This window comes from Diorhabda sublineata, chromosome 10 (assembly GCF_026230105.1).
Source record: "Diorhabda sublineata isolate icDioSubl1.1 chromosome 10, icDioSubl1.1, whole genome shotgun sequence".
Lineage (NCBI taxonomy): Eukaryota > Metazoa > Arthropoda > Insecta > Coleoptera > Chrysomelidae > Diorhabda > Diorhabda sublineata.
Window position 1 is genome coordinate 14,990,242 of NC_079483.1, and position 16,881 is coordinate 15,007,122.

The 16,881-nt window shown below is 31.4% G+C and overlaps 1 protein-coding gene across 1 annotated transcript in view; it reads right to left on the reverse strand.

The window, feature by feature from the left end:
- Positions 1 to 608: 608 nt before the first annotated feature.
- LOC130449232 (G-protein coupled receptor dmsr-1-like) overlaps positions 609 to 16,881 on the reverse strand; it is a 153,537-nt gene continuing 137,264 nt past the window's right edge. Inside the window, exons 2-3 of the mRNA XM_056786916.1 lie at positions 7,914 to 8,101; positions 609 to 1,876 (exon numbers count right to left, since the gene is read on the reverse strand). Of these exons, the coding sequence (XP_056642894.1) occupies positions 1,868 to 1,876; positions 7,914 to 8,101 (197 nt within the window). The 3' untranslated portion in view covers positions 609 to 1,867. The remainder of the gene's footprint in view (positions 1,877 to 7,913; positions 8,102 to 16,881) is intronic.

Below are 16,881 nucleotides of genomic sequence, written 5' to 3' on the forward strand. Positions count from 1 at the left end.
TTTGGGCAACATGTAAGTAAATACTTAGGATGTATTTCGATATCAAGTCGTTGCCAAAAATTATTCTGTATCTATTTCAAGCTGTAAGATTTTAATGATCTCTACAATAACACCTGATCTCGCATGTCATAATTGTCACGGGTTTTATTTTGTGTTTCGTTCGACGACTTAGATAAATTGTATTTAGTATGCGAAATTATTTTTCAGGTTTCCAGTGATAACTGATAAAATAAACTTTTTGTATAAGTATTAAATTACTGCTCGGTTTTTGAACAAAAATTCTCAATAGAATTCAGTTCAGCACTTTCATTATATTTTTTAGCTTCTGTTTGCAAATCATATGTTTTGACTATTTCTTCTGTTAGAAGTGGCTGAACATAGGTCAAGACCAATACGTTGTTAGACATTTAACAAAATAATTGAATCGTTATTTATGAAAGATACTTCAGAAATGGTTCCATGCATCATAGACTCAACGTAAATTGATCATAATTTATAACAATTTTTCAATAAAATAATTCACAGTATACATGTAATATAAAGTTAAAAAAATAAAAATATCAAGACACTAACTATCATTTGGGGTTCAGGAGATGAAAAAACGTATACAAATTTTTTAAAATTTTATTTTTACATAAAAACAGAAGTACACAAAATATGGTAGTTGTACCTAATTAAATTAATCATAACATGGTGTCTTAGTAGTAAGTCTCTTACAGTGAAAAATAACTAAATCCGTAAAGATTTTTACAAACAGATTGTAAGCGATTATCTCGAAATAATGATATCAGTGGAATTCTTTCAATTATTTCACAAAATAATTTATACAAAATTTATGAAAATTCTACATAGAAAAGAACTCGTCTACTTGACTTAGAAGATAGGACGACTCATTGGAAGACGACATGAATTGAAGCCTTATCAGGGCAATGCTTTTTGTTACCATGCTAGATTCACCTGTAGCGTGGGAATACACTGCAAGAGTCAATGGAAGAATCTTCAAGGCTTTTAGAACATCAGCCTGAGCTAAGCAGTGAACGCCTTTTGGTAATCAAGACTCAGTCAATCTAGCAGAAATTGTATCAATAGAATATTCAAGAGATCATGGATGGTACTACTAGAAGACGATTCGCAAAGCTGTGGATCCACTTCAATATTGTGGACCGGGAGCTAACGAACTACGCTAGAAAAACATGATTTTGAAAACACCTGGATCATAACCAGAAGAAATGGAATCATATATTGAAGAGCCTGCTAATACTTTTGAAAATTGGCAGGATCTTGAGAAGGAGAAGCTTTTTTCAATTTTCAAGTCATAAAAAAACTGAATTGGGGAAAATTGATGTGAATGTATTGTACTATCTAGAAAAAAGGGAAGGATGACCAGGTACCTCCATCAAATCAGTGGAAGTAGAAAGAAGGGAGAGAGAGCGGCATAAATTATGAGAATGGGGAGTTGTTATTATTTCCGATTATATTCGGTAAAGGACGGCAATACTTCAATCTATGCATTAGGATTAAAAAAATGGAAATAATGTGATTAAAAAAATGAATAAAATAAAGAAAGATGCGGTCAGAAAATGTTGTCGTTACTTTCAAATTTCTTGTTAATGGTTTATTTCCACCCTTATTATCTCAGATTTAGAAATTGGTTTCGAATACAAATAATACCTATGTGGTTTATCATCATTTTCAAACAATAGTCACATTGAGTCTAGACTCAATAGCTATTTTATCTCTGTATGTGACTTAATTGAATGTAAAATTAGAATATTTTGAACGTCTTCGATGTACAGAATGTTTTTTCCGCTTTTTTGGGGTTGTAAATTCTCACTTCTTTTCAGTCCTTTGCGAGTTAAAAGATTCTTCACACATGCTAAAAATGTACAATAAATATATTAGTCTGAGATTGCTATAAAGTATTACGAAGTTATGGATTGTTATTTCTAATAAATCATTGAACATGGTAAGTTTCTTAAATAATTTCAATACAAATACTGTTACGTCGCGATCTCAATGACGTTGGTTCCATGTAATATTACTATTAATTTAAATTAAGAGTTAAATATTACTAACTAAGCTAATAATAATCTGAAATGTCGCTAATATTCAGGTTGTATTGATAGAAATAACAGCGATAACAATAATCTTTCGTGGTATTCTTTTTTTCTTTCTAACTCGAACTTATGAGATCATTTTTACGTGGTATAGTTATGATACAATCATTAACTTGCAAATCAACTACGAAACCTCAAAAGTAACAAGCTGAAGAAGTTCCATATTAATTAGATGGTGGTTACGGCGTTAATTGAAGTATTGTATGCAACTTGCAAGTATGTACTCAACTGACTGTTATTTTTCTGACATTTAAGAGGCACAAAAACGGCCATTAAATATCCATGTTTACTACTACTGTATCTCTTCGACTGGGCGGTAGACCTCTACACCTAAGTAGTAGGGGTTGCGGATAAATAGTATTGTAATTTGCCCAATTGTTTGCCCATTGATTGTGTACGGAAAGCCTTATCCCAGTTATCGGAAGTTATGAAATTGTATTGAGTCACTATGGATGTTAGTTGTCAAACTTAGATCCTGCAGGTTGCATATAATTCTCATGTGTAGATGCTAGCGAAAGATTGCAAACTATTTTATTCAATTATTTGAAGGAGAAACTTAGATGCATCAATATACGAAATATCTTTATAATTATTAGAATTTATTTTGGAAAGTTGAGTTTCATAACAAAATGTGTGAACTACAGCAAATGTTGCGCTAATATGAGTCGGAATTCTTCTTCATACAAATAACTTTTGACATTAAATCTATGGATTAAAATGCCAAAAGATTATTTGTGGGAAATATCATGTTATATAATGCGTATAGTGATGCTTCAAAGTATTTCCTTTTTTCCTATTTTCAATGCCTCTATAATTCCCTAATTTTTTTTGAAGCTTGAATTTTTCAAAGAACGTACATTTTACGTGTTAATAGCATCATTTGTACTGGGATGGAAAAACGTACACAAAGTGACTAGTGCTATTCAGGGTATTTTGAAAAAAAGTGATCCCGTCTCTAGAATAGATAGAAAATCATAAAATATTTGGGGTTCTGCTCAGTAAAAAAATTTCGTAACATAATACACATTTTTTACGATGTTGCCGGAACTACTGACAAAATTGTATTGGAGTTGCTGAAAATGGTTTGGAAGCACATACATCCATCCAATGAATTTAATTTTATGGCCGACTCTTATAGATGGCGTAAGCTACACGGTTCGGACCAAGTAGTATTGAACATAACTTTTCGAATATTAGATTTATTATGCAAAATTTCAAGTGAAGAAGAACATTATTTAATTATACACCAAAAAGGTATTCTTGAAAAAAGTCGATGTTGTGTATTCTTTGTTTTGAAAATTTACTTTGAAATAATAACCGATGCTGGTATGAAGTTATGATAAAGGTGTTCAAAATGTCCACCGTTATCACGAATACACAAATTTGTCCTTTTTTTCTATAGAATCCATTAATCTTCTGAACGGTTGGGAGTCAGCTATAAGGTCATTGAAGTGACGTTGAATTCTGTTTTCAAATTCTTGAGGTAAATTTACCTCATTAGCATAAACTTTTTCTTCAAGATACGACCAAACTGTGTAAACAAAGGGATTAAAATCGCATGACCGAGGAGGCCAGTGAATCGGAGCTTCTGCACCTCTACCAATCCATCGCTTCGGAAAATAGTTACTCAACCAATTACGACACCTTCTATCAAAGTGCGGTAAAGATCCTTCTTGCAAAGGAAATAGGATTTTTGGTCGTTTAGCGTCAAATATCAACTTTAAATAAGTGTTGGTAATGTAATACCCTTTTAACATGTGTATTCTCATCACACCAATTTTGTGCATTATATGAAAGAATACATTTCTAGCAAGAGCTCTTGGACTTGTCTTTAGTGATAAGGATGTAACTATTGATCTTTAAGTATCCTTCAATTACTTGAGGAATATGTGTTTGTTTGTCTTGCCACATTCCTCCTGCTAACTGTTAGATTTTGATCAACTAATTTTGAAATTATATTTTCTTTATTATTGATTCTTGTTGTTCTTGGGCTACCAGAATTTATTTTTTTTGATTTCACATTCCCAGTTTCTTCGCAACGTCGTGCAATAGCTCTAAATATATTTTCTTCGAGGAAATTTTCATGCATAACGTGAAACACTCGCCTAAGGTTAATAACATGTCTGTGTATTCAAAACTTGAGTACATTTCGATTAACAATATCTAATTTCACAAATAACAAGGTTTCAGAAATGTAATTATTATTGACTAAAAAGTCATAACTATAAATGAATGGCTGTTTTCCATGGCAAACTCAGAGAAAAAGCTATTGCCTTGTAAAATTCAATGTTAAATAATTATGGGTACACAGCTATTGGGGATATACTTTCTTGTGTAAACTCAAATGATGTATATCTTGACTCGAAATTTTGCTTAAAAATATTATATTGAAAATAGTACTTGGTACGAGCCTTGTAACTAGCGCCTTCTATGATAGTCAGACATAAATACAATTTCATTGGATGTATCAGCTTACAAAACATATTCGTATCAAATTACAATACAATGTTCCCAGTAATTACGCCAAAATCTTAAAAAATGTGTATTATATAATATAATTTTTTACTAAGTAAACTTCAACATTTTTCAGTTTTTTTGAAACACTCTATAGATAGAACCCCATAAAAAAGTAGTCATATTGGAAACAGATATGTTCTATGTTCTTCTGAGCATCATTTTTATCATATATATGAGAGCATCGTCAATGGTATTGTTTGTTAAGTGTAGATGTTTCTTCGTTAAAATTTTTTGTTACATAATGTCCGATATTATTATACTCATTCTTTCCTGGTCCCATCTAAGATCTATGTGCTCATTGGAAAACTCTAGGATCTTCATTAGATCAATAAACCTATCAGGACTGATACATAAAGAATGAAAAATCGATCAACGAACAAATATTGATTGGAAAGTTCCAGTATTCATTTCATTAGTCATAATTTCACATAATTATAGTCGTCCTTCTTTTATTTCAAATATAACTTGTACGAAACTATCAATAAAAAAAAGAAACCGCAATCGATAGTTTCCATCATTAAATTCTCGTAAAAGTGTAGAAGATATATTGAGGTCTTAGCTCTACATCTTTGATTAGGGTAGAGATACGTCTGCACGATTACCCGATATGGAACTTTTTATAGCAGAGAACGGCAATAAAAGCTTTGTAAACCAGTTGAAATTCTCTTATGTGAATTAGTGAGGAGACATTTTCTATTTATTCGAAAATATTGGAGATTTTTTTTCTCTGTACTATGGATATAACTTAAAACTCATCATATCTTCGTCGAATATTTTTATCCATATCTAAGTATATGGGATAAAGTATGAACGAATTGCTTATATACAAAGAATGATAAAAAATACGGCAAAGCAAGGTGACAAAGGATCATTAGATGCGATTCATGCCTTCATAAAAATTGTTACATGCGCTATAATCACCTTCTTCTAGCAGAAATAGTGTTTCCTGCATTTTCTATTTCTAGAAAGAAAATGCGTGGTCTCAATTATGGTCAGTGGATTGATTATGCTTAGAAAGAAATACTTGTAGGATACAAAAACTTGCGAATGAAAAGCAAAACTTGTTGTAATGAAATATAAAAAATCATTTGGTCAAGTCCTTCTCCTGGCGCTTATTTTAGCAAATATTTCAGTACCAGCTATAGTTTGGACTTTACAATTACTCCCCTCAGAATTAACTCTGATTCCACTATGGAAAAAACAAATGATCACGGTTTTGGTAGTAAAATCTTGATCTCTTGAAAGACGATCTTTCAATTATATACAATTTGCAATCATCTTTAAAAATGCTCATTCATTAGGCTCCCGAATAGTCAATTGATTGTATGTATGAACAAGATTGTTTACTTATTCCATTTATTTCTAGGGTCGGACCAATTATTCCTCAAGCTTAGCTTACTTTCAAGTCGCTCAAACTATTTTTGAACCAACATCACCATAAATAAATTTTAACATTTCTTGAGCTTCTTTAGTAATTTTTCTCAACTTTGAATTAAATTTTATCTAAATACTTTCTTCAAGATCCACCTTCCACGAAAAAAATTGGAAACACGACCTCATTAAAAGTGAATTTCTGCATGAAAAAGGAATTTTTTACAAAAATTAGTTCTTTGGAGGCTTAATATGAAGCTTTCCACTTTTTACAAATAATACATCACTCAAAAAGTCGTGTAACTGATACATAAATGGTACTGCCATTGTCAAATCCATATGACGTGTATGAAGTACCAACTTTCAGAAGACTATGTGTAAAATTTCATGATATTTCGAGTGGCGAGAAAAAAGTGTCAGCCATTTAAGTGAAGGTACTTTTGTTATTTCCAAAATAATGGAATCAAAACAATTTTGTGTTAATTTATCATTTCTTCTTGACGAAAAAAAAAATACTGTACAAGCTCAGTGAAGGCTTCAAAAGTGTTAACCAGAATCTACTCCATCAATAAGATCCATTTGTTATTGGTTTGCCAAATTCAAATATGATTCTACAGAAACGTTCTGGTTGTCTCTTTCAGGTGGTTACTCTATAAAACATCAAAAAAAATCCACAAATTGGTTATATCTAATCGTAAATTGAAATTGCGTAAAATAGCTGAGGCTGTAAAGATATCAGAATGCAGTGTCTTCACAATTATGCATGAACATTTGACCATAATAAAGCTTTTATCTATATGGGTTTCGCAATCACTCACAGTCGATCAAAAACAACAACGTGTTGATTTACAGCAGTGTTTTGCCATGTTTACATCTATAAATCAGATTTTTTGCGACGATATGTGACAATTGATGAAAAATGGATCCATCACTTTTACCGAAATAAAAAAAATCATCATCTGCGTAGACTGCAGCCGGTGAACCACGTCCGAAACGTTCAAAGGCAAAACAGTTAGCTAGGAAGGTTATAGCTTCAGTATTTTGGGATGCGCATTGAATATTGTTCATCAACTACCTCCACAAGAGAAAAACAATCAATAGTGAATTCTACATAGTTTTCTTGGATCGTTTGAATGCAAAAATGAAGGAAAAACGGCCTCATAGGTCAAAGAAAAAAACACTGTTTAACTAAGACAGTGCACCAGTTCCCAAGTCGATGGCAACGATGATTAAAGTAAACGAATTACATTTCGAATTGCTTCCTAATCCACCGTATAGTCCAGATCTGGCCCCCAGTGACTACTGGCTATTCTCTGACCTCAAAAAATACTTTCCAGTAAGGAATTTAGCTTAAATGAAGGAGCAATTGCTGAAACTGAAGACTGGACTGGAGATAAATACTTCTACAAGCACGGAGAAATTAGAGAAGCATTGGAATGATTGTATTCTTTTTAAAGAAGATTACATTGACGAGTTAAATCGAATATTTGATGAAAAAAATTTTTTTAGTTAGTCACACGACTTATTGAGTGATGGTTTAGTGGTAGACTGAAAAGTAGAAGATACAACTGTCTTTAAATGTTAATCGCCGTATTTCTTCATCACCCCTCGTATATTTGATTATTTCTGGTTGATAGTTTATGTCAATTGCTTGATGAATAGTTAGTTTCTCTGGATATACGGAAATATGAAAAATTTCGGAAAATCACATTACTTCTAGAGAAGTTAATGTAACATTTCGTTTCAAATTCTACAAAGGCTTATTTTCCGTTTTATAATTACAAAACTTCTACAATTCAAATATGTAGAAAAAAAACTGTACCAAATATATCTAAAGTTTTCCAAAGTCGCGAAATGCTTAAATTACTATTGAAACAAAATCATTGAAACAAGCCTTAAATGCTATACCGCAGTTATTTGTGTAACTTTCTCCCCGGTTTTTTCATGTCCGTGATGTTCGGGTAGTGGATTGAATTTCATCAGGTATTTTAATTTGAAAAATTCGTAGAAAGTCTGCCGGAACTGCCTCGACATTGTACAATAGAGGATGAAGTTTATGCCGGAATTCGTCAATGCCAAAATATCCAACAAATCACCTGAAACAAATTATGTTACATTAAACATCGAATACTTGAAATTGAGAACAGGGTCATTGCGTATAGATATTTGAAAAGGAAGGAATGTCCAATGAGAGAATAGCTTGAGGATATGGGCTGAAATCAACAAGGCTAAACATTCGCTATCCAGGAAATTATAACTTGATTCAACTTTTGAAGCATATTTATATTTGTAAATACTCAAGTGAGTCCATCTTAACAATATAAAAAATCTGTACTTCAAATGTAGAACGTAGTTATCATTATTTCAAACAGCAACTACAGAAAAGATTTGAAAAAGTAGATCTTTATATTCTCCCTATTAATTCACATGACAAAATATCCAATAATCGTTCAAATTATTAGACAGAAAACAAATCAAGTCTAAATATTTGTCAGATAGTCTGAATGAGGGTACAAATATTGTACCGCTTCTACACATTCAAAACGGATTACTTTCCACACATTAAAATACCCCCCATTAGTGTGAGAAATAATTTTTTTATGATAACCTGAGTCAACCATGAAAATTGATATGGTATGTTTTCGATTTTGACGAATGCTACTTAGGACATTTGTGGGCTTTTCCATAAAAGCACGATCAAAAAACTACTCAATTATGATTTCTACCAACTTTCAAAGAAGAGTAGATTCTGTTAATGTTTTTCTTTTTCATATGAGAATAGTTCATATTTGTGGAATATTCACTATAATGGAATAAGAAGATTAAGAGATCAAGAATATTGAGATCATCAACGTTGTGGTCCTTATACTCGATAATTATCAAAAATTTTGATAATTTATCAAAATATGTAAATATTTAAAGAGTCAAAAATGACTGAATCCCTATGGGATTATCAAGGAGCATTCCTCACCCCTTTTATTCCCATAAAGTGCATGCCATAAAAGTAGAGAATTATCCAGCAAGACGGGCCTACGCTCGTTGGTTTCTAGATAAACAACAAGTTGAAAATACATTTGTTGGAAAAGTTCTGCGAGGTATAATTCAAACAAAAAATCAACATCAATTTTAAGTTAACGTGTGGACAGGAATAGTGGGTATATTTTTTTGATAATAACTTGAATGGTTGACGATACTTAGAATTTCTCCAAAATGTCTCCTGCCTAAACATTGAGACAAAATCGATGCTGATTATTTGTTTGAATCGTATCGTGAAGATTCTCATCCGCGCATAAATGTAAATTATGAAAATCAATAAAACCGTCTCGTGTTGAACCAGCTTCATTAGTAAACAGTAATTTTTAGAAAAATGTATTATCAACTCGTTGTTTATCTAGAAACCATATGCAATACCGGTAAACACAAAGATCGAAATGATCGATAGAATTCACTTAAAGTTAAATGCTAACCAACTAAATTTTTCTCTATTTCAATTCTTTCAATCTTTCAATTCTTCCTTATGTTCGAAGAATAATTACAATTTATGATAATTTTTTCGGTGTGTCTTTTTATGGCGTACAACGATCTAAAAATCTACATGCCTCCTAAACCATGAATGCTATCGAGTTGAAGGAAAAGTTCCTTTTTGATGAAAAATCAATTGAACAATTAGTTTTTTCTACCTTTAGATTGTACAGGTTGTCCCTTCAAATATTACGGAACTTATGTTCCAATAAAAATTCAAAAATATAATTTCTGGTTACGCAGCTTTAAAGCCCTATAACTCAGAAACGAGGGGTCGTATAAGAGAAATTTTTGTTATAAAAATATTTTCACGCCACCTACTCACTCCAGAATTTTTTCATCAAGTCCCGGAATACTCTGTATTTGTACATGAGAAAATATATCACAACTTGTTGATAAACGCATGTAATTCGGCTAAAAAGATCTATTTCACCCTAGAACTCCCAAGTTTCTTATATGCGGCAATTTCCAAAAAAAGCGTGTATTCATATCATGTTGATGACGGTAAATTTCTGACGTGACGTGTTTTTTCGTAACGTTAGAATAAAAAATGTACTCAATGCACAGGATTTTTTATAAAATGAACATAATTCATAAAGGAAATTTCTTTTTAAATTGAGTTTTATTATGTAAAGCGTGCCTTTTAACGCATATTTCATTTATAGTGCACGTTATAACGTTAAAAAAAGACATTTGATTATTTCAAATGGTTACTGTTTTTCTCAGCTTTAATTCTCGCAGAAACGGCTTGAAATGATGCAAAAAAATATGCAAGGTATCGCTTGCGTGCAATACAAAATATTGCATGTCGCTTCAAATTAGTCAAGTCTCTTGCCCTTGCAAGTAAAATAAACAATTCCCTAACTTCAAATTTTATTCAATATTTCTTAAGTGTCTTAAAAATAAAAATATGAAAGCTAGATTCAATATACCAAAATAAAGAGGGTTACCTGTGCTCTATGGGCATGCAGAAGGGCTTTCACCTAAGATCCTTCACTGCATATATACTTAAGTCTTTTCTGACATAGTGTGATGCTCTAGTGAATATAAAATTAAACCGGAATGCAACTGAATAGAATTTATGGCCTCGCCTGTCTTGATATCACATCCAATAAGGGTCTTACTGGATCATCTACCTTTGATCGTGTTGATGGGCAGTGACCGAATGACTATTGGTCTTGAAAATTGATTGTGCTGGCAGAGAACAATGGAAGAGGGATTCCAAGCCCGCATTACTGAAAAATGGAGCCCTTGAATATACAGATGGCACCAAGATGAATGGCTTGACTGTAGCAGCTATCGTCTTTCAATTCAATTCAATCTTTGGGCTCGTGTTGGATAGAAGAAAGTCTCACAAGAACTGGTGAATGATCTATTTCAACAGACGTAAAATATTAGTGACTGGTCTTCTAATCAAGCACTAAGATACGATTTTCATGCTATAGTCAGAGCTGATGATCCGAATTGATGCCTGTGTTCAGTAAGTCATTGAAAATTAAACATATACTAACGGTGCATAATTAAAAAATATATTGATACATCATTTTTTATTAACAGTGCAACTTCTCTAGTTATTAATCGATTTAAATGCAGATCGACTGCATTATATGGTTATAAGTGTCCTCCAATACCGTATGCATCCATATTGGTCCTCCATTTTTCTTCCCAGGTTATTTGAAGTTTTCCTCTGCTTCTTTTGTATATACAGTGTCTTCAATTTTTAATTACTCTATTCCATTATCGTTCTTTATTCTAATTTTGTCGCATGCAAATTTTCAATTTAGATTTCTTGACGTCCATAACTTTTGTTTTAATGGTCTTCAATTTAAATTAATGCTTCTAAATGTTCTTGGTTTTAGGTATTTCCTATTTTAAATATTTTATTAATAATTTTTGAAAGATTGATAAAAAATTGACGTTTTGACTTATCTTCAGTATTTATCAAAATATAATATTGACACTTACAATTCGTGTATGTATATTAATCAAAGGATCACCTACATCGTGAAAATCAAAATAGGAATTAAATCAAAATAGGAATTAAATCAAAATAAAAATTTGTTCTCATGAGAAATATTAATTTTTCCTCAGTCTTCACATCTCAAATATGTAGCAGTACTCAATCAATTAAATTATTTGTAATTGTATTAGAATTTACAAAATAGATTTATAAATTTTACTTCAATTATTTAGATCTTTTTATCATTTATAACTTTTTCGCTATTATGAATGTGAATCGTTTCCAAAAATTATCTTTTTCGTATATCAGATTCCGTTTCAAGAATTTTTCTATCTTTATAATTGAATTTATGTTTTTTTGATATTTCATGGTTCGTTAATTCAGTTTTTTTTATCGTATTGATGACATTTTAGTCTATTTTCTAAATACTGAGATGTTTGCCCTGTGTAGATAGCGTCACAATTAGTACAACGCACTTGATATATATTATTAATTCTTTTCTTTTTGGTGTTTTAGATTTTAATATACTGAAATATTAGAATAATATATTATGTCCTTTATGACTCATACTAATATAATATTTATTGAAATAATTCGATAATTGTGGAAAAAGTCCTTATACATATGGTAAGGAAAAATGTTTTGTATTAATATTTCGTTTCTGTTTTGTTTTTAAATTGATTGTAGTATCTGTTCTTGAATATGTTATTTATCATTTTTTCCGAATAATTATTTTCTTTCAATGCAATTTTGCTTTTTGAATGGCAGTTATATTATTTCTTATACCTCATTCATTCACTTGATTTGACTTTATTTGACTTTGTAATTGCCTGTTTGAGATCTATTATGTAAGGACTGAGATAACACAATGGTATATATTCTGGATCTGAGGTATTGTATTATTTGAAAATGTATGAATTTAGAGTATTTTTGGAAAAACCTACTGATTGAGTGGTAATTATCATTTAAGTATGAATAAGACATAATGGATTCAAATATAAAAATATGAAATTGGAAACATTTAAATTCAAATGAGATAATTCTAAAAAGCATATCTAGAACATACTAATTTTGTAGCAAATATTGATAAAATTGACGTTTTATATTTTCAACTTTAATTTTAAGTGTATAAAGCGTTCTCATGTTGTCATCTCTTCTTTAAATAATGTTGCCTTATTTTTATTATCACTTAAAAGTGATCGATATGCATTGAGTTGAATTCTATCATATTCCATTCGAATTTTCTTGTTAAATAACGGGAAATATGATATATTATTTTGATAAAACTGCAGCTATTGAATATGAGGAAAGCAAACAATTTAATGTATCTTGTATAGAAGAGCTCATGTATACATAAGAAGTATATCGCCAAAATTCTGTTTATTTGCCTGGAAATTGTTTTCTCTTTTAGAAATAAAATGAGAAATTTGAGTATCTTTTACTTAAAAATCCTTTTAAACTTACAAGCGTTCCCTTTTTACTGAAGTAACATAAAGTGTAAAAGTTCTAAGCCGATCAATATGTGAAAAAAGTAATATATTGTACAAGTAACAAGATAAATCTAGTATGTCAACTAAAATGTTTTTCCTTAATCACTGATTGTGCGTAAAAGTAGAAAATATAAAGGTTCATTCCGATTTTTCATTCATCATTCTTTTCTAAGTAGTCCCCTTGGAAAAATATACACTCTAGGACCCGTTTCCACTCTTGGTAGTATCGTTTCAGCTGGTCAGTCACAATATCAAGTTAGTAGGAGGTTGAAAAAACAAAACTACGTCTTAAGCTGAGACATTTACAGATACAATAACCGTGTTATACAATTTATTGTAACTATGAAGCATCCAGTTAACTGCAATGTTTGGTTTACACCACTCAGTCTTTTTCGTAGCATTTCAATGATATTTTTTTGATATTTTTGTCTGGTGGGTCAAAATATTTTAGCACGATATCCGTCTTTATCTTTGATATGCTTATTCGACATTTTTTATCTATGTGTGCCACATCTTACTTTGTTTTTCCGATAAAAAAATTTTTAATCACAGACAATCCTCTCAAAACGATCAAAGCAGACGTTTCTTCCTGTTCAGTTGGAAAAATTTTTAACGGCTATCGAATTTTGGAACTGTTTGAGTTTATCGATCCATTGAACTTCCTCGTTGATAAACAGCGCCGTATTCTTCGACTTTCTGTAGTTAGAGGTCTCATTTTGTAAATATATTATAGTTGTTGGTTTTTGTATGTGAAATTCCTACGCCTCAATTTAAACCATTTGTAGTTGGTTAAGACGAGTCTCTAGTTCTATAAAGAGTACAGTTACTTCACTTGTTTCCAATAATCAAAACATTATTGGAAACTAAAGCTTATAACAGTTTGACAGTAACCAGTATATGTGAAATTGAAGGGCAAGAAACAGTTAATGATTGAACCGCACAGCGTTGGTTTAATTATTTTAATAGTGGAAATTTGAAACTCCAAAATCGTTCGCGTTCAGGTTGTTCAAATTAGTACCAGCACTCGCCAATTATTGGACTTCTGTGGACCTGTTTAATAAACCATACATCGCCATGTAGAATTATCAGGTAGATTAGATTAGATGAGCTGCGTAAAGGCGATGAATCTATCAAGCCAACTTTTTGAACTATTGATTTATTTTGTATCTCGGACTCTTTACCAGTCAGGTAGCAACAACTGTACAAAGTCAGCTACCTGCCTGTGGGCTGCGCGACTTACCTCTTCTGATTCTAAGAAGCTTAGATATAAGTACCGTAGTCTTTGTCTATGGATTGCCTCGCAGTTACAAAGGATATATTCAGCGTTTTCCTTGGGTCCATAAAGACACGACAAGAGCTGCCGGAATTTTCTCCGATGTTCTTCAGATGGTGATTCACCATTAAGTGTGCATAAAGCATACCAATGGCCTTTTCAGACTAGTTGATAGATTAAGAAAGAAGTATCTTTGATTTTTTCTTTTTATTATTCGTGTTGTTACTCGAAGAATGAAGATGAAAAACGGATTTATCTTAGGAATCTGAAAATGGAAAATCTATAGTTATGCAAAGGAAAATAACCAAATCTAGTTAACCAAAAGCAGATTCTCTTATAATAAGACAATGCTAAACTATATACTGTTAAAATTACGCGAAATAAGATCAAGGAACTCGGAACTGCTACCTCGCACAGCATTTGGCCCGGACCTTGCACTATTTATTTAAATACAAGACGAAATTCTTGTGTGGGAAATTCAAATCCAGAGGACATTTTGAAAATGCAGCGTGACAATTTTTTTACCTAGGCCCAAAGAATGGTTTTACCAATGTCTCAAAGAACTTCCTGGTCGTTGAGTTAAAACCATCGGATGCTATTGATTGTATTTCTAGTATTGACGCCACCTTTTTTAATTATTATTTAATAAACAAATTGGCCATTAGAAAACGACATTACTTGTGATAGACCATGACATAATCTATGCCGAATGTAAGATATTCATCAGCATAGCGTAGATATTTAAAAGAAGATGGATTAAATTAACTTGATAATCAGATTGAACAAGTCATGAATTTCTAAGACCCAGTCGGGTTTTATTCAATTTTCGAAGTTAACAACTGATTTCACACCCTACGAAATTCGAATCGGATCTTATTCTTGAAAATGATCTCTATTAGTAGACGTAACATCTGCTCTGAATTATAATAACAAGATTATGTAAAATAGGCGTGAGTTTTCCGAGGTTTGAATTATTTTGATGGTTTGGTATTTAAATATGTTTGCTCAGAAAACTATAGTTACATACAGTTACAAAATTTTGAAAAAAATTAGTACTGAGCACATTGTTTAGTACACAATTACACACTCGCGTTTCGACTCGACACGTTACAGACATCCATAACTCAAATTTGAGACACAGAAATGTAATAATTATACCTAGACTTCATAGAGAAACGTATAAACGTTTTTTTTTCTCTAACGCCCTCTATCTTGAATATGGACGGCGTAACGAAAATTTTTTAACGAGTAAACCCCATATATTTCACAGATTTCTATCTATTCTAGAGATGGGATCACCTTTTTTTTGAAATACTCTGCATTTATTCTTATAGATAAATTTCATTGTTATTTGAGAATATAAAAAAATAAATCTTCTTCCACTTCCAGTGTTAACAGCAATTGATTATATTTTTTCTGAGTTGTAAACTATTTTATTCTAGTCGCGAATATTGGCTATTACTCATTTTAATAACTTACATTACCCGTACTCTCGTAGTTAAAAAAATTATACCCAAGACTCATAGCTATCATTACTCGCTAATTTGTAGACTCGAAATACTCCGAATAATAAATTGAGGAACAGACCTGGAAGCTATGCAAAGAGAAACTTTCAAAGGAAACAAATTAAACTGAACCACATGTTGGTGATTAGATTGTGGCAAATGGATCGGTCAGAAAAGCACCGATTATTCAAAATGTCCGCCTTATGGAATTCTCGAAATTATTCTTGATAGTTTATTAGCTAGAACAACTCCCAACTTTCGCGAAGTAGGAAAGTCGAGAGCTGTTTGTTATCTAGTTTATCAAAAGTAGTCCATTTGTCATTTCGACCAAAGTGTATTTTACTGTTTTCACAATTTGATACAGATTTTGTCTTAACTTCTGCATTTCAAATAGAATTTTTTGTGCTAACGCTTTAAGTACAAAATGTAGCAGAAATAAATAGGAACAACTTATAAATTTTATATAAAAGCGGTAGAATGTCATGATAGATCGCTAGAATGAAAGAAATGGTGATTGAGAATCGTTGTCAGTTCTGGGATACGAACGCTCAAATTTCTTTGTATAACGGATTATTTTGAACGATTATTCATATCATGCTAAGTCTTGCTGCTCGACTGATGTAATCGATTAACATACGAGGTGTGTTAGAGAAGTAATACAACTAATTTTTCAATTACCGAACCTCAGTAGTACCAGTTGTTTCCATCATTATTAACAGTGCTTGAAGTTCTTCTGTTTAGTTGTGAGGTTTTCCACCACTTACTGCTTTTTTATGGATGATATGTCTTGTTAGATGTATTATATGTGAAATTAGACTTTGTCCTAGGTAAGGGGTAACTGTGTAACTGAGACACAGACAAGATGTACCTAGGACATATATTTTATTATATTTATATCACACTTTTGATGCATGACATGCAATAAAATAACTTCTGGTCACCTGAAAATATATTGAATTGCAAAATATAATGAGTAAATGAAAATGTAATGCTTAACAACTCATAAGATTCGTTCTCTTTATTCTCGTAAATTTTAAAAAATAGTAAATAAATGAAAATGTAAGGATAAAACTAAAAACCACTGTTTTCTTAATTATTTTCGTCATAATTATTCATCTTTACTTAG